A 24,836-nucleotide genomic window follows, 5' to 3' on the forward strand; every position below is an offset into this window, starting at 1 on the left:
AAGCCTACATAATTCATGGCGGTATAATTGAGTTTGGAAGATGATATAAACAATGATTTTAATGGGTAAGTGTAAATCAAGTCATGTCCATTTTCCAAAATGGGCAATGGTAATTTTAACTAAGAAAACCAAGTAATCTAAGCAATGATGAAAAATACTATACTGAATAGTAACAACAAATTTTAGATTAATATTTTATGATAGTAAAAATATACTATTTAGTAGTTAGAAGAGGCAAAACCAATCATGTTGTTTTCCATGACTTCAGTGGCAGTAGGTATTGAGTATTCTCTTACTTTGCAAGACTCTGATTATGCTGAATTATAGTAATTAAAAAAAGCCTCTGACATGAGTTTGTATGGACCTTCTAGAAAGAGGCACTGAATGGGATCCTTTTGTTGAGTAAGGACCATTCCTAGCAAAAGTAAGAGTTAACTGTTTTGCTAGTAGTCTGTTTCTATTGAAAATCTTCTCAGATTTGGAACCTAGGCTTTTGCTGTTTTGTTCTCCATTGGGTAACTATACAGAATAATACTGATATACTTCTCCACCCTTCTTAATGCTTCCTTCATTCTCCATGGCAGGATTTAGCTTCCTACTAACCATTCCTGTCTGGTAGAAGTACAATAAGATCACTCTACAGGCTGTGTAAATTGCTCTGTAATAGTGTTCAGCAGTGTAAGCATTGCCTTTTGCTGCAGCAGCACCATAAGTGGGTCTGAAAGAAAATGTAGTAATACTGTGAATGCTCTCAAGTATGTATAGTGCATATAAAATCCAACTAGGAACACAAGCTTTGTCTATATTAGTTTACTTAGGAAAGTCTTAAAAATCACCTGATTTTGTCATCTAAAACTCAATCAATGGCAATGTTATTCTCCTGCATGAATGCAAGGGCAGTTTCTTAAAAATACACATTAACCAGTTCTCTCAAACATTTCAAGACTTGCAAGTTATCTGGCTTCAAAAAAAATCTCTCATTCAATGAACTAGCTGGACACTGAAAACTGTGTCACTTTTTCAAGTTTCAATTTTATTATGCCAAAAAAACAAGTAAGTAAACAGCTGTTAAAAAAGATGACTTTTTTTTTTTAGATTTAGATGTTCACTTTTTAGAACTATGCTCCAGCAGTTTGTCAGGGCACTCCTTAGCTTGCTGCAGCAACAGGACTGTGGCAGCATACAGCAGTTTATAGCAGTCAGAACAGTTGCTTTCTGCAAGTCAAATATGACAGCTGTTTAGTACTACTAAAACTTTGAGTGATCCAATGAAAAGCAATATAGCCAAATATCTTTCAATTTTAAATTTATTAGATGGCTACTTCCTTTGATAGATGAATATATATATATATATATATATATATGTATGTAGCAGGCAATATCAGTATAAGCTGGCCTATGTTGTTGCAACATTTTGTAGTTCCCACAAGCAAAGGTGTTTATTAACTGAACAGCATGTAGCCATGTGGCACTGAATTCTCCTTAAATCACATTACAATGTGAATACAATGGCAGGTCATGTGATGCTTAATATGCCAAAGTTCTGCATAATTCATTATGTAGAGTATTAACATTACAGGTCAGTTTGTGTGTTTGTTTTTTTTAAGCAATGATTGATTTGTTTACAAGAAGCTATTTTATAGTTCAGCGTGATAGGTCTATCAACTGTAATTATGCGTTGGATAACTTTTTTTTGGCAACATCTTTAGCATATGGTCAATAAAGAATTCTCTGGTTTATATGGATTTATATTAGAAACATCTACGACTTCTAAGGGAAATGCAGTACCAACAGAAAATTCTAGTGGACTAGTTTTACTTGCCATAGTGATTCATTTAGGATTACTGACCTTTAAAAGCAGCCAGTATTCAAATATGGCTTGGTTGTGGTTACTGTGTTTGGTGTTTTTTTCTTTGTTTGGGTTTTTGTTGTTTGTTTTGGTTGGTTGGTTTGGGTTTTTTTAATTTTTTCTTCAATAAGTATCTGAACTGGTGTTTTGTCAGAGCATTGTGAAGGCCTGAATGAATACAAGACCAGAATCCTTTTTCTTCAATGTCTGAAAAAGGTGTTTCTTCACTTTTTCACAGCCCATAACCTCCTGACTAACTCATCTTCCTATTTTATACTTCCCATGAGTGTCAATTTCAGCTGTCTGGAAATCTGTAAGCAACAGATGTAGGGATGATGGTAAAGATGTTTCACAGAAGCACAGTCTGCAGAAGCCAGCAGCTGCAGTTCTCTAACCTTTTGTGGTGCAATAGTTTGCCTGACAGGTTTGAGACAGGTGGGATGATGTGCTCATTGAGGCATGGGCCTGCTGTCTGACTGACTGAGCCCATCACACTTGTGAGGGGTGGAAGGGCTGAATGGGGACAGTAGGGAGCTAGCATGGAGGCTAGCAGATGGAGGAATGGGCATTATTTATACCAGGAAAGCAGCTTTTCTACAGAAGGCTTGTCTTTTGAAGCTTGAAAAAAACCCCAAACACTGTAAAGAAGCCATAGTCAATATTTACCAACATTAAATAGCTTAGAAGTCTTTGGAACAGCTCACTGAAGAGATGCACAGCTCTGCATATGTGTAAATTGGGAAGCATTAGGATTTATATGAAGGGCATCCTGTCTTTCCTAGCATCATTTTAATTAACTTGTGTGTTCTGCCACTGGAGGAGTATAAATTAAGGAAGTTTAAAATGTAAATCATGTAGGTAGTAAGAAGTTAAAATCCTGCTTAGAAAATTGTAAAACTGAAAGAGTATCTCACAGTGTTTTCCTTTGTATATTAATTTGTAATGAAGAAAATAAAATTAGTTTAAATTAGTTTAAAGTCCAAAGGTTAGTATTTTGAATCCATGACACATTTACTTTCTTCCACAGGGTCAATCACAGACCCTTTAGTCATCTGTGATTAAAACTGAAAACTATTCATAAGCATAAACACAAGTTTTCTAAAATGTTGTCTAGCAAAATCCAGGTTCTTAGGTGACAAATTGGGAGAGGAAGTAAATTTCAATGATTCTGAGAAAGGAGAGAGCTCAGACTATACTCATGATGCTTTATAAGCAAAAAAACCTTTTCTATACTTGCAGAATGCTTCAGCCCATCTTTCCTACTTTTGACTATGGGGTACATGGGCACCTGGAATAGCAAGAAGTTTCATCTGCCCTTTTGCTTACCCTTAAAAGCCATCCAGTTAGCAACTAGATACAGGGAAATCAAGATGCATGGATTTTTTAAATACTTGCACTTATTTTTTATAAAATTTTTTTTCTTCAGCAAAAATTTCTGGGGGAAGGCTGCAGAACTTGTTCAGGATTCAGCAGTACAGATCTTAACTATGTTGTTAAATTTCTCTATGCCAGGTTAATTTGTGTAGTGTAGTTTATACTAAGAGAGGAATCTCATGAGACTTAAGACGGAGATAAACAGCTGTTTGAGTAGAACTTTCATTCTTTATCTACTATTTTATTTTTTCCCCCCATGTATTAAATCACTGCCTGTTAGGTACAAAGTGTTCTGACTGCAAATTCATACCTGTAATGTCAAGAGATGAGAAACCAGAAATATTTTCCATACTGATATGGAAAGTCTAGTTAATATTGGAAGTTGTTAATATTTAGTATTCATTTAATACCTACTGATCACTTAAAATTATATTGGATGATCAATGTCAGTTGAGTGGAAAACATCGAGTGTTTTCCAATGTTTTATGTGCTAACAATCCAGGTTTCTAATCTTGAAATAATGGCTGGTTCAAATCAAAAGAGAGAGGAGTGGCACACACCACTCTTTATGAGTGTAGTGTGAGATTGAGTGTGTGGCAGATTCCTTCACTACAAAAGTGGTAACTGCATTTTGAAAACTTGTTTCTCAGATAATGATGCAAATGCAATACAGTTTTTTTTTTCTTTTTTAATTGGTCTGGGAAAGACAAATTATTTAAACAACTTTCCTATGTCCATTCAATTGACCTCTTTGGCAGTTATCCCAGATCTAAGAATTTCAGCTGTTACTTTATTTACACTAGTTTCACCTTTTTCTTCTTTAGTATTTATACACAGTATAAGCTGGCTGGTAAATTTATATTCATAGTTATAAATAGACTGTACAGAACTTAACATGGTGGGGAGAAAACCTTCTGCTAGAGACATTAAACTGGAACCGTCAGTACTGTTGCATTGCATTGTAAAGGGTTTTTTTGTTTGTTTGTTTTGTTTTATTTTCTTTCTGTTTGTAACTCTGATGGTGTGAAAAACCCATGAATATGCTCCACTGGAATAGCACTCAAGTAATCTGGGGGCTCAACCCCCTGCAACACTTTTTAAAAATTAGTGTGCTGCTTATGTCAATACCAGCTGTGCAGGGCAGAAGATAGTTAACTGACTTGAATCTGGTGTGAAGCTTGTAAAACAAAAGCACCCCCATGTTCCATGTTATGTTTTACTGGGTTGTTCCCACTGCTTTGGTTTCACATAGTATTCTGTTTGCTCTTTTAAGTCCCTACTGACTGCACACATGAAAGACAGTAGAGCCATTGAGATTGATAATAAATTGGGCCACAGCTCCTTGGAAGCCTCTTCTCCCCTTCCATAACCCTTAATCTTTAGGCTGAGGCCTTTGCCTCCTGGTCACTGAAGACCTGCACTAAGACAGCTGATAAAAGTTATTGCTCTAGATGTTTGCTGCATGAACAGCTAGACTGCTCATGAGGATGTCTTAAAACTTTTGCAATCTGCAATCCAGAGTTTTCAGATAAACTAAAATTAGGCTGAGTAGCTCATCCATTTGTGCAGTGAGTGAGATGTAGGGTCAGTAATCTTATCAGCTGCTCCAATGGAGATGTCTTGTGAGCAGTACTGACCAGCCTCTCAAGAGAAACTAACCTACAAAATGTTATCCATGTTACCTGATTTGAACAGAACAAAGTTCTTGTGTTATGAAGCATGACAAGATAACGAAAGATAATGCTTCAATAATAAGTAACTGTCTTAGATAAATTAAAAACTTTACAAATTTAAATTTTGAGTACACTTAAGAGTACAAAATTCTTGACAGGAAGTGTTGCTTTGATATAAGATCTACACTTTTCCTACAATGTCATCTTAATCTCAATGTGAAACTAATGATTTGTCTGTCAACACATATACTTGTGCCACCTTACTACTTCATACTAGAGTAAAAATAATTTAGATGTAGCATGATCTCTAAGATAAGCGTTTGCAATTATAACATCAGAAGTAAAGGCATTATCTTTTAAAATCAAAAGCCAACCAAATACAAGCACGCTTCTACATGGCTCTGTACTTAGTCCCCCTAATCTCTGTGAATGGTAAGAGACAAATATTTTATACTGGAGAACAAAAGAAAATAAGCAATACCTGAACCTAAACTCCTTTCTGAAATAGTGGGTGACCTGTTTTCCTATGAAGGAAACTGGTAATGTATAATCAGGACAATAGAATATTTCTACAGGACAAGGGAATATTTCTAATAGGCAGTTACACAGCATTTTAGGTTTTCATACATCAAAAATACTGCCTGAAAACCTTCACAGAGAATTACAAACAGTCTTGTTCAGATTACAGAACATTAGATATCTAATGGGCAATAGTAGAGACCTAAGAAAAACACATCATGATGCATCCCAAGATGTTCTACCAGCCTCCAAAATACATTTATCCTAGAGTATTTCCAAGTCAGAGACATTATCTTCTGTGTTGAATGGTCCCATTGGAAATTTTCTCCTTGAGGTCTTTTGTGCTTGAGCAAAATTCTGTGATCTGCAACATTCTGAGACAGTAAGTTCCAACACTTGACTAGGTATGGCTGTAGCAATGCTTTTTGTATGTATTCAACTTGCTGCATGACCAGCTGGTGGATACTTTAGTATTTGCTCTCCCAAAAAGTATTTTAGTATTTTCTATCACCTATTCTGTGTCACCCATATATTTCATTATACTTAGCATAATTTTCTCATTAATTTTTTTGGTTGTCTTAGCTGATTCAACTTTTTGGTCATGCTAGTTCTCTGTAACCAGAACATCCAACAAAATAACATGTATGAATCTAATTCTTCTGTGACATCACCTGTAGAGCAGCATTTCTTCATTCTCTGCTACTTTCCCAATTATTCCCTGTATTTATTCACCCTTTTAAGAATACTTTTAACACTACTGAGCAAGTTTTCATAGAATTGTCCATTTTAAATTCAAGATGGTTCTAAATGAGAATAGCTCAGACAAAGTATCACTGTATTTATGGAATTAGGGCAGGTTTTTGGTTTTGTTTTTTTTTCTTTCCTTACCTTAATTTCCACTCCTTTTACTGATTGATTTTCTTTAATCACAGTCTTTCTGTAGACTTTTCTAAACAGTTTTTGGCTTCTTCTACTCTGAAGACCTGAGTAGCAGCTGTGTCATGTCTGTTTATCTATTCTGAAACCTTTTTACTGACACTTCAACTTGAGAGAGGTCCTGCAACATGTCCCTTTCTCAAAGGACTTCAGCATGAGAATCTCTAGTTCCTCAGCCTCAATACAAAAGGACGTTTTAAGTTTGTTTATCTAATTTTAAGCAGATTTCTGATTTGTCATCTGTTGGCCAGATTACTGAACCTAATAATTGTTATGTTCTTTTCTGTATTTGGAAGCAGCCTGTAGTCTCACTTACTGCAGAGTAGTTGTACACTTAACCTTCATAAATAGTTCACAGACTGCTTGCAAGTATTTTAGCCTTTTGACCACCTATTTTTAAAGTATGGGTTTTTTAGTTATCCTAAGGTTCCCCTTTTCAAATCTGTCACAGCCTGTCATGTTGAAACTGCTACAAAACAGTTTATTATTTTATTACTTTATTTTTTAGCAGTTCCTGTAGGCTTCTTTGGACCAAGTAAAGAGATGTTTCCCCTTGTGGGTTCTTATGATGACTTAGAGCTCTGTGAAGCAGTTATCACACTTACCCATTCTATAAAGGATGACTCAAGTATTCCATTAGTATATTTCCTGCCTTTGCAGATTGTCTGATCTTCTGCAGCACACTATTTTTACAGTTGCTCTCCTGTTTAGCAGCATAATTTAGAAGCTATGCTCTTTTTAGAAGATAAATCTGTAAGCATTCTGTACTACTAGTTGTTAGCCTGCCTGATTTGGCACTAAGCATTCTTCAAGGTACAGAACCATTCTATTAGCTTTCCTATGTAAACATCTCTCATGTTAGTATCACACTATCTTTCTTAAATCAAGTAACCAAAATACTAAATTTTTTTAAATGCCAGGTTTCTCAGCTTTATTTCTCAGATTCTAGCATTTCTGTGTAAGCATATTTCTGTCTGGGTCTGGTTTGCTGTTTGTGTGCCCTTTTAAAAAGGGACCTGTCAGCATACGTTTCAAAATCCTGCTTTTGCAGTCTGACAGCCTGTGTGTCACTCTTTAGCTGATATTGTACTATTTGGTGGTTATTTCATTATTAAATTGAGTCTTCAGTTTTCAAGAACTCCTGTTCTTCAACAATTACTCTGTACCTACCAAATTTGGAGTTGCACAGGATATAGTCTAGAACACAGAAGTAATCTGAGACATAACTGATATTTTACTAATAATTTTGCTGTTTCAGTATACAGAAATGTCAAGTTAGTGAACACAGTTCTTTCCCTAATTCTGCCATTCTAAACAGTAGCTACTTACCTTACTTATAACATTATGGTATGTAAGGAAAGCAGAACTAAGTTTTTTGAAAGATGCTAAAAGACCAGTGTTCATGGGCAAACTGAGAATCAGTCCACACACTGATGGTGTCAGCATTTTATTAAGGCTATTCTGAGTCAGTTTACTGTTAACAATCACAAATCTACTCTATACTTACAGGTATTCCTCTTTAAAAATCTATGGTTAAAGTGAAGTGGTTTATGTGTTTATATAAATGTGTGTGTGTGATTATATATATTGAAAAAGGCAGCATAGTTCTTTGACATTTTAGGCATGTTTGTAGTAAAGTAAAAAACATTAAGAAGAATGAGTATAAACACAAACATGACCAATATGCCATGTGTCTATTTCTAATACTACTACTGAAAAGAGGTTTGGTGCACAATTATCTTGTTTGTATGTGGAATACAGCTGTGTAAATATAGGGAAAACTCAACTAGAAATCTAGTTACAAAATCCATATTCCTAATGATCAAATTGGCAGTGTGCACCACTGTGTTCCATCTATTTAAATTGACATTTCTCCATCTTTTTAAAAAAGGAAAACATACTAGATTTCTCATAGTTAACTACTCTGGCCCCTCTACAGCCTTGCTCATATTTGGCTCAAGATCTTCATATCCTCTTCTGTTGTTTCACTAGATCCTACAGCACTCAGGAAGTTCTGTGGCAGCTATAAATATATATATATACTTTAAGTCTATTTTTTACTGTATGAGTGTACACCTGGTTCACAACTTCTGAATTTCCAACTATTTCAGAATAAACAGGTGTCCAATTATTATAGCAGTACTTCAGTATTACATAGTGCTTTTCACTTGTAGATATTAACACTATTACAATACTTTCCCCTTTACTTTGTGCTCCAATTTCAAACATTGAAGCATTTCAGTAAGCAGACTCACCCTCTAGATTTTCCACATAGGAGTTGGACATGAGTGCTGAATGTTGAGTCCATTTCTCTGTTGAACCTGATGGCTGGTATTCCAGGTCAGAGATAAAACTGTCTGTGTCAGAGAAGAAGACAGACATAACTACTGACTGGACTAAACCAAGAAATTACAGTTCACTCAACCAGGAAGTGACTTTCAGTTTTCTATTAATAAGTTTAAATACCCGGTTTCAATCACAATTACTACATATGGTGACATAAATAACTATTTATAAGTTATCAGAGTGCCTAGTAAAAACAGTATCACTTATCTTGTATATTTAGTTACTTTTCAGTTATCAGCCAGAGCCATAAGGGTTATGGTTAATATTTCTGGATGCCTACCTATTTGTATCATTGTAAATTTTATACTGCATAGATTTTAGTATTTGTGTTAGTTTAGAATATTCCTGCTGCAAATTTCTCAATCTGCTTTACTTACTGTGGTCAAACTAGAAATGCTTGTGCCCCTTGATAGAACTTCCACTGAACAAAGTAGGCAAAAGAATACTCATAAATAAACTGTTTATTTTAATTTTTCCTGTCCTTTAAACAAAGGAAATTGTTGCTGTAAACAACTGTTCCCTTTTACTTGTCAGGCTAAATATTTTGCCCAAAGTATAGATCTACAGTCAGGTCACACTGTAGGTGTTGGAAAACTAAGTATTATCTTAGTATAGGTGGCTCTATCAGACCAAGGTAGATGTGGAGAACTGTATCCTGGAGGACAAATGAACATAGTAAAGTATATTGCTTTAGTAAGTGTGTGTTTATGAAGTCTGATTAGTTACTATGCAGAGCTTACAACAGTAGACTTGGCTGGGTTTATTTTGTTTGGGGTGTGGTTGGTTGGTTTGTTTTGTCTTCCTTGCCCAAGACAGAGCTGCAAGTTTAGTAAATTAAGCTTTAACACAATTAACATTACTCCGGAAACCTGCTAATTTGTGCCTTCTAGGTAGAGCCACACATTTGTTTCCCCAGCGTTATTTCTAAGCCCTGCTTAAGGATAAGCAGGAGAATGAAAATCTATTGTTTCTTCCTCTGGAGATTCAAGCAGTTAAAATTACTTTTTGGGGTGGAGATGACATGTTTAATTGTGTAAAGTGTGAAGTTAAATTTAATCAGGAAGTAAAAAAAATTGTCTGGGTTTCAATGAAAATGTCCACTGCCATTTTGAAGGAAATGAGTATATAAAGGACACATTCTTGTCAAATAATAGGAGATTAAGGAAAGAATGCTTTTCCACCAGTTCTGGTAGAACCAAAAATAAAGTGACACTAAAATAAAGATCTAATGAATCCAGGGAGATGGGCAGAAAAGTACCTTGGGATGAATCAAATTAACTTTTAAGAACAATCCTCTTTACAGCTAAGGCTTTCAGAGGCACAGACAACAACAAACATACTGACAAAAGGCCTCCAGAGAAAACAGTGGAGTTAATCAGTTCTATTAAGCAACAGCCTCTGCACCATAAAGTCTGCATAGCTTATTCAGTGAGGATCATCTATCACTTTAGCAGAGAAATATGATTCTCAGGAATTTTACTAATTAATTTCATACACAGAGGGACTATGAGGTTCTTGATGTCCTAACAAAGCTGCAGACAGTGAGTTTTTGCTGTTACAAATTCTGGACAAAGCGTGGCATGCATAGCACATGTAACTTGTCTCCTGCCAGCAGCTTCACCTGCCAGCACCCTCTAGAATGAAGCGTGCACTTGCCTTGGGCACACAGTAGTTGTTTGTGAAACGTGGTAAATAAAGCAACAGCTTTTTTAAGTGTGTAGTTAGCATAAGGAATTTCATCAATGCAAACATAAGTTCAATAGACCTTGGGGTCCCATATAAACATGTATTAAAAATACCTTTCTACCTCATAATTTCATAAACATTTGAGAAAGGTTTTTACCTTCCTTAAGCAATACTAAAATGTGTTTTGTACACAAAGAATGTTACATTAAAATTAATATGGAAGTTAAAAAAAGAAAACTGACATCCTGGAGAACTATCTATTTAACTTATCAAAATTTGTTTTATGATCCACCTCTTTGTCATGCATCCTCCCTTAAGTAAACAGAAGTTATTATTAATCTTAAAACCTCAATTATCTGCATCAGATTTGGGTCAAAGCAGTAAGTCAACTTAAAATGAGAGTTCTATTACAGACACAGGCAGACCAAAAAGCTACAGGAGTTACACCATTTGGTTTCCATTTTGGTTTGACCTCTTCCTACAGGAGTCAAAGTTCTTGTATCAGTTTCTAATTAAAAATTTAGCCTGTGTGTCCTTTACTAGTACTAAACTCAAGTAGGATGTGCAGGCAGTTGGATTTAAAATAGAGTATCACAGAATTACAGAATGGTCACTGTTGGAAAAGACCTCTAAGATCACTGCCTCCAACCATCAACATCCTTCTCACCGTGCCTGCTGCCTCCCTCCCCCAAGAAAAAATTATCAGTATCTGTATCACCATGCCCAGTAAGGCATGTCCTGAAGTGCCTCATCTACACATTTTTCAAATACTTCTACCTCCCTGGGCAGTCTGTGCTGATCCAAGAAATATTCTAGAACATGATTATTTGTAGTGTTGCTGGACTAAATAGCAGGGTGGGTTTTTAAATATTATTTGCAAACAGAATTTTGATGTAATAGTATGGCAGACTGTCTCAGCTGTCTACGTTTAGTAGTATTGCTGCATCCACCTAGGAATTTGTGTGTTTCAGAGGACAGGTCAGTGATTTGCTATATTTACAAATGTAAAGAGGGTAAGTAAGTCTCAAAACCATTATGCATAGACTGTATAATATACTTCCTTGGATACAAGACTTCTTTTGTCAACTTTGGAGAGAGTTCTACCAACTGCAACTATGTTAAGAATCCTTGCAGCTACGTCACATTAGTTTGTGCAGTATATTTAGCCTGGTTTTGACTCCATGAGGAAGCAGTACACTGTCAGCCTTCCCTAAAAAAAAAAAAAGCTACCAGGCTATAATTAACCCTCAGTCTTCTCTGCTGTGGAGCTGCCAACTGATTCTGTTGATCTGTGGTCAAAAACACTCTTAAGGCAATAGCAAACTAGGACTAGGATGTGGTGGGTTGTCTTGCAAGCTATTTTGAGCCATAGGACAGTCTTACTTTTAGAAATTTCAGGGTTACTAAATGCTTCTTTTAAAAAATTGACTGATAAGGCTGTATGATTCCTGCGTGCATTATGTTTTATAGCTGTGCCTGCAGTCTGAGCATGAGCTCTGCAGTTATTTGGTATGGTAAGATCCCTGTTCATGTCATGGTGATGATGTCTGCATTTATATACCATAGTGAAATCAACTCAGTTAAGTCATATGTTTACCCCCTGCCCTCACACAAGAAGACAGATGAGTCTAACACAGTCAGCATGAAGCTTGGGGCCAGAGGACACATGCTGCGCAATGGAAAGCGGTGTGAAAGTGTCTGAGCGTATTTTTGCCAGGGTCACAAGGGCATGCCTGACTACTTCCAGTTCTGCTACTATTGTAAGCATCTGCACCATGACGTGAATATGCCACTTGCATTCACAGAGTAAGTTTCTAAACTCTTCTAAGTCTTAAATTGCAATCTTTTTGCAGTGGTGCAACTACTTGAGCTTCCTTACAATTAGTGTAAGGTGTTCTGTGGCTCTCAGAGGCACATAGGAAGTTTCTTACATTATCACAGCTGCCTCACTAGCAGAGATTTATGAACACACTAGTAGAAGGTCATAGTATCCTTTACCTGTTGACAATGCCAGCTGGATAACATCCTCTTCACCCTTCCTCACTGTTCCAACCTTCTTTTAATCTACTGCTCAGTGTCTGTATCTTTCCCCATTTCATTCATAACACCCATTTCTAAAAGAAGATTCCTATTCTCTTCAAATACACTTCAGGTTCTGCCTTAATGACCTAACTCAGCCTCAGGGTCTCACTTCAGGAGCCCATAAGCTTATGAGAAAAATTAGAATTGTAAACTGCTTTTTACTGCTATCTCCATACTGTTTATATTCTACATACACAGAGAAATAAAATCTACAGTTGTTCTCCAAAACTCTTTAGTTACTACTGTGATTCTCCAGAAGTTAACCTGAAGCTACAGTAAAAAGCTACCTGTAAAGACACACATTTCCTAGCAAAGACCTGAATAATCTCTGAGCTTCCTGGCAAGAGAATTTTACTGGAGAGTTAGCACAGAACTACTAAAATGAATGAATGCAACAGCTTAGAATTCTACATGGAATGTATCTGACAAAGCAGATTTACTGCTTTATGTACACAAACCAGTTAGAGGATTTCTAGTTATGATTTATAGTAAATTCACATACTGGATTTTCTAATCTCCAGCTTTATGTAATGGAGATACAATGAGTAAAAAATGCAAGAGGATTAGCAGAAGGTCATTCTGATTTGCTGAATACAGCCTAATATAAGAGCTTAAAAATAGTGACATACTGTTTTACTTGTTAGAAATCTCACTGTATAAAGTTATGAAATCCAAAGTAAACTCACTCCTAAACCACAAAATACAAGAGATAAGATTTTAGAGTAACAGTATTAGAACAGTCTTAAATCTAAAACATGACAGTGGGATAGGTAAACCATCACACCAGGAGTGCTATTTAAGAACAATGTAGAAGGAAAAAAAATAGCAAGGCCTCATCATATAAGCAGATTAAGTCTAACTTTGACTAGATTTTTTTCAATAGTAGAAGAAACAGGACCTTTATTTAGAAGAGTTCACAACAGAACCTGGTGTGAATTATGAATATGGACAAGGATGGAAAGGACCAACTACCTGATTCTTGTCATTTCAGCTGCCTTGTTTACACCTATTTGCAGCCCTAAATCTTCTGCTGTCTGTCCAGGGATGTTTGTGTGGGGAGTTGGGCTGAAAGCAGACTTGCTAAAAGATGTTAAGAAGGGCCAACATATCAGGGGTGGGGGGGCTTGGAGGAGGAAAAGCAAGGCATACAAATAAAGAGCAAGAAGCTGCTTTTACATAGTTACAGTCCAAAAGTTTACTAGCTTGTGCAGATTGACTATTGCACAGATCTAAGCAGAAAAAAGTACTCTTGTTCAGAACACCTTTTAAGCAGTAGCATACAATACAAATTCCTTTGGAACTGTGTTATGATTCAAATGTTTTCTGCGATATAATTTGAATTTCATATCTAAGCATCTTTATGCATTTTGATCCCTGGTTTCCTCAAATGAATTAGAAAGCATTTCCTGTAGGAAGAAAGGATGGGGAGAGGGGAAGCCAAAAGAGCGAACTCATAATGGAGATTCAGAAAACCTAAAGGCATAAACCAAACCCTGCTGAAAAAAAAAAGAAAACAAAGAGCCACACAAACTTCAAAGGAGAAAAAAAATTGGGGGGAGGGGGGGAAAAAAGGTGCATTTTATGCAGATACCCAGGTAGGGGTAGCTAACCTTTCCACTCATAGTCTGAGCAGAATCCTATTTGTTCTAACTGGCAAAGGCCTTAAACAAGAGAAGTATTAAGCAGATACTCCATTCTGGTCAACAACCATACTAGACTCTGCAGAGAAGCTGTAAGTGATGAATCCAGATGTGTTATAGCTTCCAGGAGATGCTGGATCAAGAGTAATACAGATGGGTTTGGCTTGAGCATGGATGGATGAAGCAGCTTTGTAGTTCTGTATTAAGTAGTGGATTTGGGGGTTTTATGGTGTGTTTTGAAGAAAAAGCCTGAATGTTGTCTATTCACTTTTAGGAGACTTGCTTAAAGGAATCTGTCTAATATCCATACTGCAACTTTTTAACATTTATTGTTTGCATTTTTTCTGGGGGAGGAGGAATGGGGTGCCATGGGATGATATTTAATGTTTGTTTGTAGTAATTTTAAATAATATTATATAAAGCAAAACAGCTTAGTAATTCCAGGACTAGTTTTTTCATGAGGCAGCACTTCATACTATGATCAGATTCTGTCAATCTAGTGAAAATATTTTATTTTCTTAAAGAAAAGGAAAATATCTACACTAAGCTAATTTTGTACACGTTATTTAAATAATCTTTCTTTTACGTTTTAAGTGTTTTTTAAGAGTTTTTGTTTACTTTTTTTTTTAAGAATACTGACTTAAATATTTAAGGTTAGTATTCCAGGCCAGTTATAAAATTTTCAATTTATTTTCCTTTGTGTTTTGAGAGTTTTATTCCCTTTCACTGGTAACCCTTAAAAACCTTTCAGGTTTGAAATATTATCTGGGAGAATATGCTGTATCAACATTCATTTATCTATGCAATTACATTTGGCTTTTTTCCTCAACTGTTATAACATTCATGTAGAATAACTGTTTTGCTATTTTGTGTTCTAGCTTTACTTGTATGGAAACTAAAATTGAATTATATATGAAAGAAAAAAACTTGGAAACTATTTTTTAAGCCATAATAATATTAGATATATTATTAAAAACTATTCCTGTCTAAACACATTTTTTATTTATAGCTGATTAAGCAGAAGTATTTACTCATGTTGAGAGAATTAAGCAGCTTGCTTTTTGTCATTATTCCTTTCAAGATTTTTGGAACAGAAGATTTCAGGCTAAACATCTGATTTGCATTTTCAGATTGGAAATAAAACAAACAAACAAACAAAACAAACCCCAACCCTCTAAGCAATCATTAATTGGCAATAATATTATACTGGAAGTAAGACAATCTCTACGCTTGCCAGCGTATTGTTGCTACCCAGTGCTGGTTTATCAATTAAAACTTCCATTTTCCATATAGGAAGAGTATATTTTTTTCATCATCTATCAGTTCTTCTTTTAACTTGTATAGCAAGCATTCTTAAAAAAAATAATTAATAATTAATTAAGTATTAGAGCTGTGTCATTTGACTATATATTGATTATACTGATATACATATTCATATACACATACTATATTTGTCTAAAGTATTAGCAAGTGGTAATGCTTTGTGTTGCACTTGCAGCTTTTACTGTGATTTGATGTCTTTGTCAGCACAGAAACAACTCAGTAATTTCATTGTATTAAGCAGAGGAATTAGTTTCTAAAAGCAACTAATATTTGTGATATAAGAGGAACAGTCTTTGATGACTGTGCATTCATTTCAACTTCTGAACAGGTATAACAAACTACCAAGATGCTCATACTTAACACTTCTGCTTATGTTGTGAAAAGTTTAACTAGAGTATTTAATTGCATTTTATTTATTTCTACACCTTTTTTTGTGGGAGTGGAAGGAAAAAACAGTGAGAGAAAGGTATGTTCTAATATGACACTTCTTGAAATGTTTGATTTCTTTATCACTCCTCTAGTACTGAAATGGAAAATGCTTTTCTTTTTTGTTCTTGTTGCACTGTTTCATAAAATCTTGCTCTACTCTCCTCAGCAAGTCCTTGGTAGAATCTCTTCCTTCATTTCTAAATGAAGTTGATTGACAAAGTGTTTCTAAATGGAGAGCTTTCTATGAATACTGTCATACATTAACATACATACATTTAACTGAATGTCCAACTGTATGATCAGGTTCTCTCATTATCTTCCAAATCACTCTGTCTTTAAAGGTGTTTCTTACTACTGACTGGAGGCAGCAATCGCAAAGCTCCATTTGTGCAAAGAACTGGGACTGACATGGATTTTTAACAGATGGCCTACACTTAAATGTTTACACTATTGCTGATGCAATCAAGTAATTATTAGGGATGATTTTAAAAAGCCTGCTACAACACTTAAGGCTATTGTAGAAAAGAGATACTAGTAAGATTCCCATCATCTATACCTAACACCTTTTAAAGTCAGGCCTTCTTCCAATCTTGTTAACAGACAAGTTCTTTAAATTGCTTTGCATCTAAGTCTCAAACAGATTAACACTTAAGATCTGATATGTACGTCTTTTCAATTGGTTGGATGAGTTTTGTGAATTAACACTGTCCAAGTATTTAAAGTAGAGAACTTCATAGTCTGGCCTTCAGCAGTAGAATGTTCCTTGTTCTGTTTATGTTAACCAAGTGAGTGTCTTGCAAAGGTAGCCAGAATGGTAAGGAGACAGGTAACAGCTACTGTGAGTAGAGGTGCTGAATGATGACAGCGCTATCTACAGCATGTCTGAAGAGACTGAGACAGTGCCAAAACAAATGTGATTTTTCTTCAAAAACTAGCCTACTCTTCAAAGCTGGGACACCTCCAAGAAACACACTCCAAACTATATTCATGCAACTTAGATCTATTATTATGATTTTTACTAAAACATACCAACAAGACAATCAGAAAAGGCTTCACATTAATTCTTTGTGCATAAGGTACCAAATGTAGAAGTTAATCCTCAAGCCCTGTTCTTTGACAGGAACAAATTCTGTGGGCAAATTAAACCAGAGTACTTGAACTACGTAACTACAGATTTGCAGCTGATAAGTCATTATTTGTGACACAAAAATATTATTCCATTTTAAGTATATAAATTAACTTCTGTGGAGTGTGTGTTCTAAACAAAAGAAAGCAACCCTACCACACCCACTTGTTTTTTAATGTAGATTTATATCCCTGTATTAAAATAGAATATTCACTTACCATCATCTAGTGTGATGTCTTGTAGTCCTATTGTTTGGAAATTCAATTCTCGATCTTCTGGTTCAGGTTTAATGTTAATAGCTGCCCCCTCTGGTGAAAATGGAGATGAATCGCAGACAGGGTGGTGTACGAGGGATGATGCTGTATTCAGACCTCCCAACACGGGGCTGTGTGCTTGAGGGGAGTGCTGTCCCGAGTGACTCACAGCGGCTGGTGGGGGCGGTGAGGCAGGTCCTGAGCTAGGAGATTGATAAGGCATAGGTTGAAGCTGGGGTGAAGGAGGTCCAGACAGGGGTGAGTGGACCAAAGGGTGGGAAGCTGTTGGTGATGGGGAGGAAGTGGATGCTGGATTTGTAGAATGGTAAGGGACTTGCTGCAGCTGAGGAGAAGGCTGCCCGAGGGACCGACTCATTGCAGAAGAGATGGAGCCCTGCCCAGCGCTGGGGCAGTGGTATCCCATTGATGGACGGTGAGAAGATGACTGTCCTGAATGAGCTGGGTGTGCTAGTGGGTGCCCTGCTGTACTTGATGTTGACACAGAACCTGGACTTGAAGAATGAAACTGCATTGGTGGTAGAGCTTGGCAGCTCAGATTTATCAAATGAGGTACAGCTGTGTCTTGCTGAAATGAAATAGTATCAAATCCTTGGCTGGGCACAGAGTTCATAGGAAGACCAGACTGTCCATTGAATACATCATTAGACTGCATAGGCTGGTAAGAAGGCCTCACAGGAGGTGCTGATGTTACCTGAAAAGACTGAACCACAGCAGGAGGCACAACATGACACTCTTCACTTGGACTAAGGTTTCTACCTTGCATATGTGGCAGGTGGGATACTGCTGAGGTCACCATTGCTGTGTATGGTGGCTGAACTGGACACACGAGGCTCCTGGGTGATGTAGACAGTAAATTGTCATGTGGATGCCCTTGCTCTGGTGAAGGCAATTGAGTTCGCATAGCATGCAGGCCCTGGACATTGCTCGTGTGAGGCAGGGCCAAAGATGGAACAGCAGACAAATCCACCTCATCCCGGTGCTCTTGCTTCATTATAACTAGAAAAAGTAAAACACTGTATTACAAGTCCAACCCACTAGTATCCTGTGATAAATACACACTGATTGCTCTGCCCTTTTTTTGTCTTGTGCCTGCTGCACTAACTCTTAAAAGCCAGACAAACTCTTCTAGCATTTACTCAAAGGCAGTTATCCATCCTAAAATAACTTCCTGTGCAATATTTGTTTTTAAAGACATCTGCATCCCAGTCTGAAAAGGCTCAGTGCATCTAAAGGATTAAGCTCAGAGGCATGTGCATGGGGGCTGCTGGGCTGCTGCTGGGCTCCACTGAAAACGGGCAGGACAAGAGTTCAGTGTCAGGCACCAGGAAAAGGTGAATTAAATTTTTAGATGGCTTCAAACTTTCTTTAGCCTCTGATCATGCTAACAGCTGAACTCTGGCAACACAGGGAACCAGTCTGCATAGCACATGTGGTTTTAATTAGAGCAGCTCTTTCAGCATATCCCCCAGTTTCAGTGATGGTAACAATCATTCTTAACATACAAAGAGTTATACATACAATCCTGACACAGTTTTTGTTACAGGATTTTTTTTTAAGCTACTGGTAATGAAAATATAATGATTTTAAAATACAAATAATAGAAAGATGCTAACACTTTCAACAGCTTGCTTACTATTTTATACAATACAGTGTTAAAGGAACAGATATATTTATAGATCAAATGGATTTCAAAACGTCTGTGCAATAACAGGTGCAGTTATAAATATACTTGTTTATTTAAGCTGTGTCATAACTTCATTTCACTATCTAAATATGGATTTCTCAAAAAATATAGTTGAAGATGTCTAATAACTATCTTAGGAACTGATATTCTTAAGAGTGGTTAAAAAATAACAAAGTTGTTAACACAAGTAGCGCATACTTAAGTGTACCAAATGCCTACGTGTAACACTTCTTAATTAGTAGGCAATTTGAGAGCCTAAGTGAACCAAACTTATTTAAAACAGCATAAACTAGTAGTTTACAGCAATGGTAGTTGGCCTTGTCAGCATTCACACTAGCTGTAAGAAGTCCGTATCAATATCCACATCTGACTTCATGGACTCCTTCAGATACCTGATTCAAGTCCTCCAAAAAATGCACTACTAATCATAGCTTGTGAATTTCCGCAAAAAGGGAATTGCTTAAAATAATGTAAGGAGCAGGCACTGCAACCTAGTAGTCCTCCTAGTAATTTCCTCATACCAAATAGAAGGGATTAAGATGTTTTAATTAAATGTAAGGTTAAAATGTATAGGTTTTGCTAGTGGTTAAGCTGCAAATTATTTTCTCTCAACATGCTGCAATGTGTCCAGAAAGGGGAAAAATATTTTACCTTTCATGTATCTAACCTGGTGGGCTGTTTTGGTTTGGTTTTCTTTTTTGACAGGGGGAGGGGGGCTGTTCTATGATCTCACTATTTCCATGTCATCACTGGGGTTATTTAGAAAAACAGATGAGATTCATCATCATTCTTAAAGGAAAGTAGAATGCAAACTATTCTGTAAAAGGAGTAACAAAAAGACATGCCTAGCTGTCATCATAGCACTGTAGCTTTTTACTCTACATTTGAGCTTTGTAGTCAGACAAGCTTAAGTAAGCTGTTTAACAAACAATTCAAAGCTAGTCTTACCTGCCTTCTCAGAGGTATGAGGCTGTCTGAATTAGTTGCAAACGTCTACTTTAAAAAACAATAAAATGCAAATTTAAAATTTTTTAGTTAATACCTGGTGTGTAAGTAAAACGTTGAGACTGGCTTTTTTTCCTCTTGCCATTGCAGAGATAAAACTGCACCTGAACTGCAGCTGTAATGTTTTTGTTATGGTATGGTGGAACTTCAAGTATGATGTTTGCCTATATGAATGTTGCAACAAAAAGTTTTATGTATCAAATTCAAATTAAACTGCTACTAATTACAGAAAAGCTACAACACATCACAAAACTAAAGCAAATCAATATTTTCAAATTGGTAAACTTCAAGTTCATGCATATTACATAGTAAAACAGTACTATAAGCAATATTTTCTTTGGAGACCTTTTGTGAGCACAAGCCTTCTGAAGGTAATGTTTTTAACTAAACAGACACATCATCTAAAGGATGCTATATTTATCTGCAAAAGCATAAACTTCTAGCAATGAAATTGCATTTTGGATCATTAATATTTTTTTTTAAATTTATTGCACTGGAACTTATTTGCCATATTAGAAAAATTTTCTTTTCAATTTCTTTTTCGATTTTTTTTTATTGCTTTCACAACCAACACACTATTTCCAATTCCTTCAAAGCATCATCTTAATGACTACTTTATAGTACTAAGGCAATTTAGAAGTCTCCAGTTCTCTGTCTGAATCAGCCAATGATTTACTTACTTTAGCAAATGAAGTCTAAATTTAAGAACAATGAAAATGTCTATCTTCTTATTTTAAGACTGAAAGCTTTCTAAAATAATAAAAATTGCTTCTCACCCCTTGACACTTTTCCCTAATTATCTTTCCTTCTACCTCCCACTGAGGTCGTCCATCTGTTGAGAGAAATTAACAAATAATTCAAGCAGAAAGCACATTGGAAACATTTAAATACTTAATCTTAAAAATACATAAAATACTTGATATTAAACTACACTTATTTCAGTCATAAAGAGGCCATTCAAGTGACAAATGTGTAGCATAAATAAAGTGTGAAGTATAAAGATTCTTTAGGAGTTTCAACACTACAGACATTGTCCAACAAATTGACTGTTGTGGAAGATTCTGCATTTTAACAGAACCTGCTGATTATATTGTTACATTCAGCTCCAAAGGAGGCAGTGTGTACTGTAAGTGTACAGAGGGATTATTTTTCCCCATGTTTTTCTAAAAATATTTTTGAAAGGTAGCTAAATTACTGCTAATATTTCTGATTATTCAAACAAAGGCACAGATGACTTAACAGGTTAAGTCACCATGTGAGAGACAACATACCCACAGGTTATACAGTTAAAACAAACACCCTTCCCTGAACCAGAAGACCGTGTAGTTCAAACATCAGACAAGATGTCTGTGCTGGGAGGGAAGAACATCACCTTGGTGAACCTCTCTGCTCTGATCTAGCAGAACACATTATCCTTAACCTAACACTCAGTTCTCCTGTTATTGGGATTTGTAGAAGTTTACAGGAAAACTACTGTCTAGCACAGCAGCACTTCTTTAAAGGCTGTTCAAGGTTTGTGCCCAAATATTTTATTACATAAAACTCACACTTAATTTGCATTTGCTAACAGTAGAGCCCAAACTCTTTAACTCAAATAGTTAATGAAGATGGAGAAGAGCTGTATTTGATGGCAAACTTTTCTTTTTAATGCCTTTTGCTACTGTTTTTCCAGAAGTTCAAATCAGGTATACAAGTCACAGCAATAATATTTATGTTGTTCCAATTGTATGCTCTCTGTATTAAAGGGACAGTCAGGCAAGAAAAGGAACTCTTAAGACAGCTATCCTTAGTTTTTCAACTATTCTTCATGCATTTGTCTAAGTAAGAAACATTAAGAACAAGATGTATATTCAGAAGAGCAGAGCCAGGAAAGAAAGCTGAACACCTTTTTAGAGTAAGAAGTACATATGCACCCGAGCACCTGTGCATACCACAAAACAAAAACTTGTACAACTATATCCAGTTGTAGCAAACAGGAAAAAAAAATTCAGAGAGCTTTTTTGGTGTTGAATTGTCTAGCTTTTCCAGATGTTTCTAGATGTAGATGAAGGAAACACTGACATTATGATACCACAACTGAAATGCATGTATACAATATAATATTTCACTTAGCTAATAGATAAAGGCAAGCCTGCTGCAATTCTAACCCATGACTAAGAACCCTACAACACCGAATGTGGATTCTAGAGAATGAGAATCATGTAAATACAACTGACTGTAACATTTCTGATTCCCTGGCAATTAAATATCTGACTGTCTTGTCAAGCACACAAGAGTCTACTACACCTACAAAGGGTCACTGTTGTTCATGCCATCTTATTGCCAGTATAGCACATACATACACACCTGCACATCTCATCTCAGCCAGATCTTGAGACCTCTTAAAAAGTTAATCCCATAAGAGTAACTTATATAGAAAAATCTTGTCATTATACTGAAAAAATTTAGTATTTTCTAACTTTTAAATCATGAGCTTAGTAAGTCTTTTCATATGCAATGAGTAAATAAAATGTAACATGACATGGATGACAAATACATTTCCTTAGTTTCCATTTTCAGTTTAGTTTTTTTATAATGAGAAGAAAATAGTGTGATCTGTCAAAAGCATCTTTCAACTATACACAACTCCAATTTAGTTAGGTTGTAATTGTCCTCCTGCATCAAAAGTACTGTTTCATTAGTAATTGCCAAACAGCATGTACATCAGAGGGCAAATGAAGTTTCAGATCATTACTTGTGTTTTAACTTATTGTCTATTTTTCTAAACATCCTTACTTCCTACATTCAAGCTCAGGTAATGGTTGTGGTTTTGCTTTAAAGGAAAAAGTTAGATAGTATTTACCTTGTCCTTTTTCAAAAAATATAATTTTGGATTCTGGAAGAAAATTGGATCCTGTCACTACCATTTCATGACCTCCATTTACTGAGCAACTATTGATGCTGTACTTCTCAATCTGTGGAAGTTCTTGAGCAGATCGCTGAGCTTTAAAAAAAAAAAAAAAAAAAAAAGGGCAAAAATTATTATTCACAAATAATTTAATCACAGAGGCATTTCTTTTATGAGGCTAACTTCAAGAACCAGAGGTGGCACTAAACCAACCATTTATTTACATATTAACATAGATCATGTTCGTGTATGGATTTATCTTTGCTTTTAAAATTATGTTGAAATTATCTAGTTATATAAAAGAAATACCAAGACAACATGAATCCCAGCAATCACTACTGTTACAGCAGACAGAATTTTTAGTTTAGAAATATTGGTCCAAAAGTTAAATTTTTTATTTTATAGACAAAATGCATTCTAGGAGAAATTCAGATTGTTTGAGGTCCTGTTTTCATTCTTTCATTCTTTAGTGCCAGCACTTAACAAACTCAATAGAAGTTCAGCTGCTCATTAGATAGAACTGCATAAGACAATTAATGGTACAGTTTCTTGTAAATGAAATGGTATTAGTTCTTCCTGAAATAAATACTTACGTTCACAGAGATATATCAGCTGCCTTTGCTCATATACAGCTGCTTGATATGACTGCCATATTAGCTTAAAACCTAAACCACTGTTCTTCCTCCAAACCTTCAGGCTGTCATTTGGCAAGTACCATGTTTAAATACAGATAGTAGCTCTTTACACATAATGCTTTTTACACACATCTGTAATACAGAATTCTGGCAATATATATATTTTTGGAGTAACAATATTACTGATACATGCAGAAATCATGAATATAAATGATGTATAATTGAAGTAATCTTACAGCATTCAACAGGTATGGAAGCGGTCTGCAGAGATAAGACTTTTCCACTGGGCTGTGGGATGTGAACACGAAACACAAGTCTCACTCTGGTGTTCTTCCTCCCAATGTCTGTCTCTCCTTTACGAAGCTCTATATCTGAATTGCGAAGCTTCAAAATCCCAGCGCAATCGATACTGGAGATGGATGGATTACAAGAGAAATGGAAGAAAATTAATCAAACTACTGCCAAAGTACACTCTGTAAAGCTTTTCTTTTGTTCAAGCATTCTCACGTTTATCTGTTTTAAATGTTTGAGATTAAAAGAGCTGTTAGGATCAAAAGTGGCAGCAAGTATTTTCTCATCAATACCTAACTACTGCTCTTTTGAACCTTTAAAAACATCACTTTACATTGTTTAACCTTCTAAGTAAGTTATTTAGCATAGTCACCATCATTTACAAGGAACAAGAGACCTATATTTAGTTCTGCATAAGGATGGACTAAAGAATGAGGAAAGTGCAGCCATCAAATCCCAGCTGCCATTCTACATAATTACTGGTAATTCATATGATACCCACATAGTTATTAAAGTAACATGTATACATAAGCTTTTGAGGAGTATTATGCAGCACATCATCATGGGTTCACAGCATTCAATGAAACTAGAATTAAGTCTGTAAGGAGGAAAATCTAGACTGACTTCGGAAGTCTAACATTAGAAATAAATATGCTATATAAAAAAACAATCATGCTTTACTCTGTTCACAGATCCTCCATGCTAAAACAGAGCAGTTTAGTTGCTGCTATTACTAACCATTATACTAGTAATTAGGACATTCTATCTGGCAAGACCTAAAAAGTTAGAATAATGCAACTGCTAAAAATTAAAAAAATCACAACAAAAGAAAGGCCTGCAATGATAACTGAACTAAAATCACCACATACAATTAAGATACAAGCAACTGAACTGTATGACTATGTTTTCACAGAAAAAAACAGATCCTGTGTCTTTCAATCAAACAAAAACTCTACTGGCCAGTAAGTCACAAGCAATTGTACAATGTGTAGTCATGTATGTGTATGGATTTTATGGGGAAGTATAATTTCAGAAGCACTTATCCGTCTTCCTTAGGAACTCCCCTGTCTTTCTGG

At 35.8% G+C, this 24,836-nt stretch overlaps 1 protein-coding gene across 2 annotated transcripts in view; it reads right to left on the minus strand.

Moving 5' to 3' along the window:
* NFATC3 (nuclear factor of activated T cells 3) overlaps window positions 1-24,836 on the minus strand; it is a 65,407-nt gene that overhangs the window by 4,174 nt on the left and 36,397 nt on the right. Inside the window, exons 5-10 of one of the 2 annotated variants that reach the window (XM_030457493.1) lie at window positions 23,706-23,878; window positions 22,790-22,930; window positions 20,724-20,779; window positions 19,985-20,111; window positions 17,202-18,254; window positions 8,607-8,708 (exon numbers count right to left, since the gene is read on the minus strand). In XM_030457493.1, the coding sequence (XP_030313353.1) occupies window positions 8,607-8,708; window positions 17,202-18,254; window positions 19,985-20,111; window positions 20,724-20,779; window positions 22,790-22,930; window positions 23,706-23,878 (1,652 nt within the window). The remainder of the gene's footprint in view (window positions 1-8,606; window positions 8,709-17,201; window positions 18,255-19,984; window positions 20,112-20,723; window positions 20,780-22,789; window positions 22,931-23,705; window positions 23,879-24,836) is intronic. The other variant, XM_030457494.1, reaches the window with a different exon arrangement.

Source organism: Calypte anna, chromosome 11, assembly GCF_003957555.1.
Source record: "Calypte anna isolate BGI_N300 chromosome 11, bCalAnn1_v1.p, whole genome shotgun sequence".
NCBI lineage: Eukaryota > Metazoa > Chordata > Aves > Apodiformes > Trochilidae > Calypte > Calypte anna.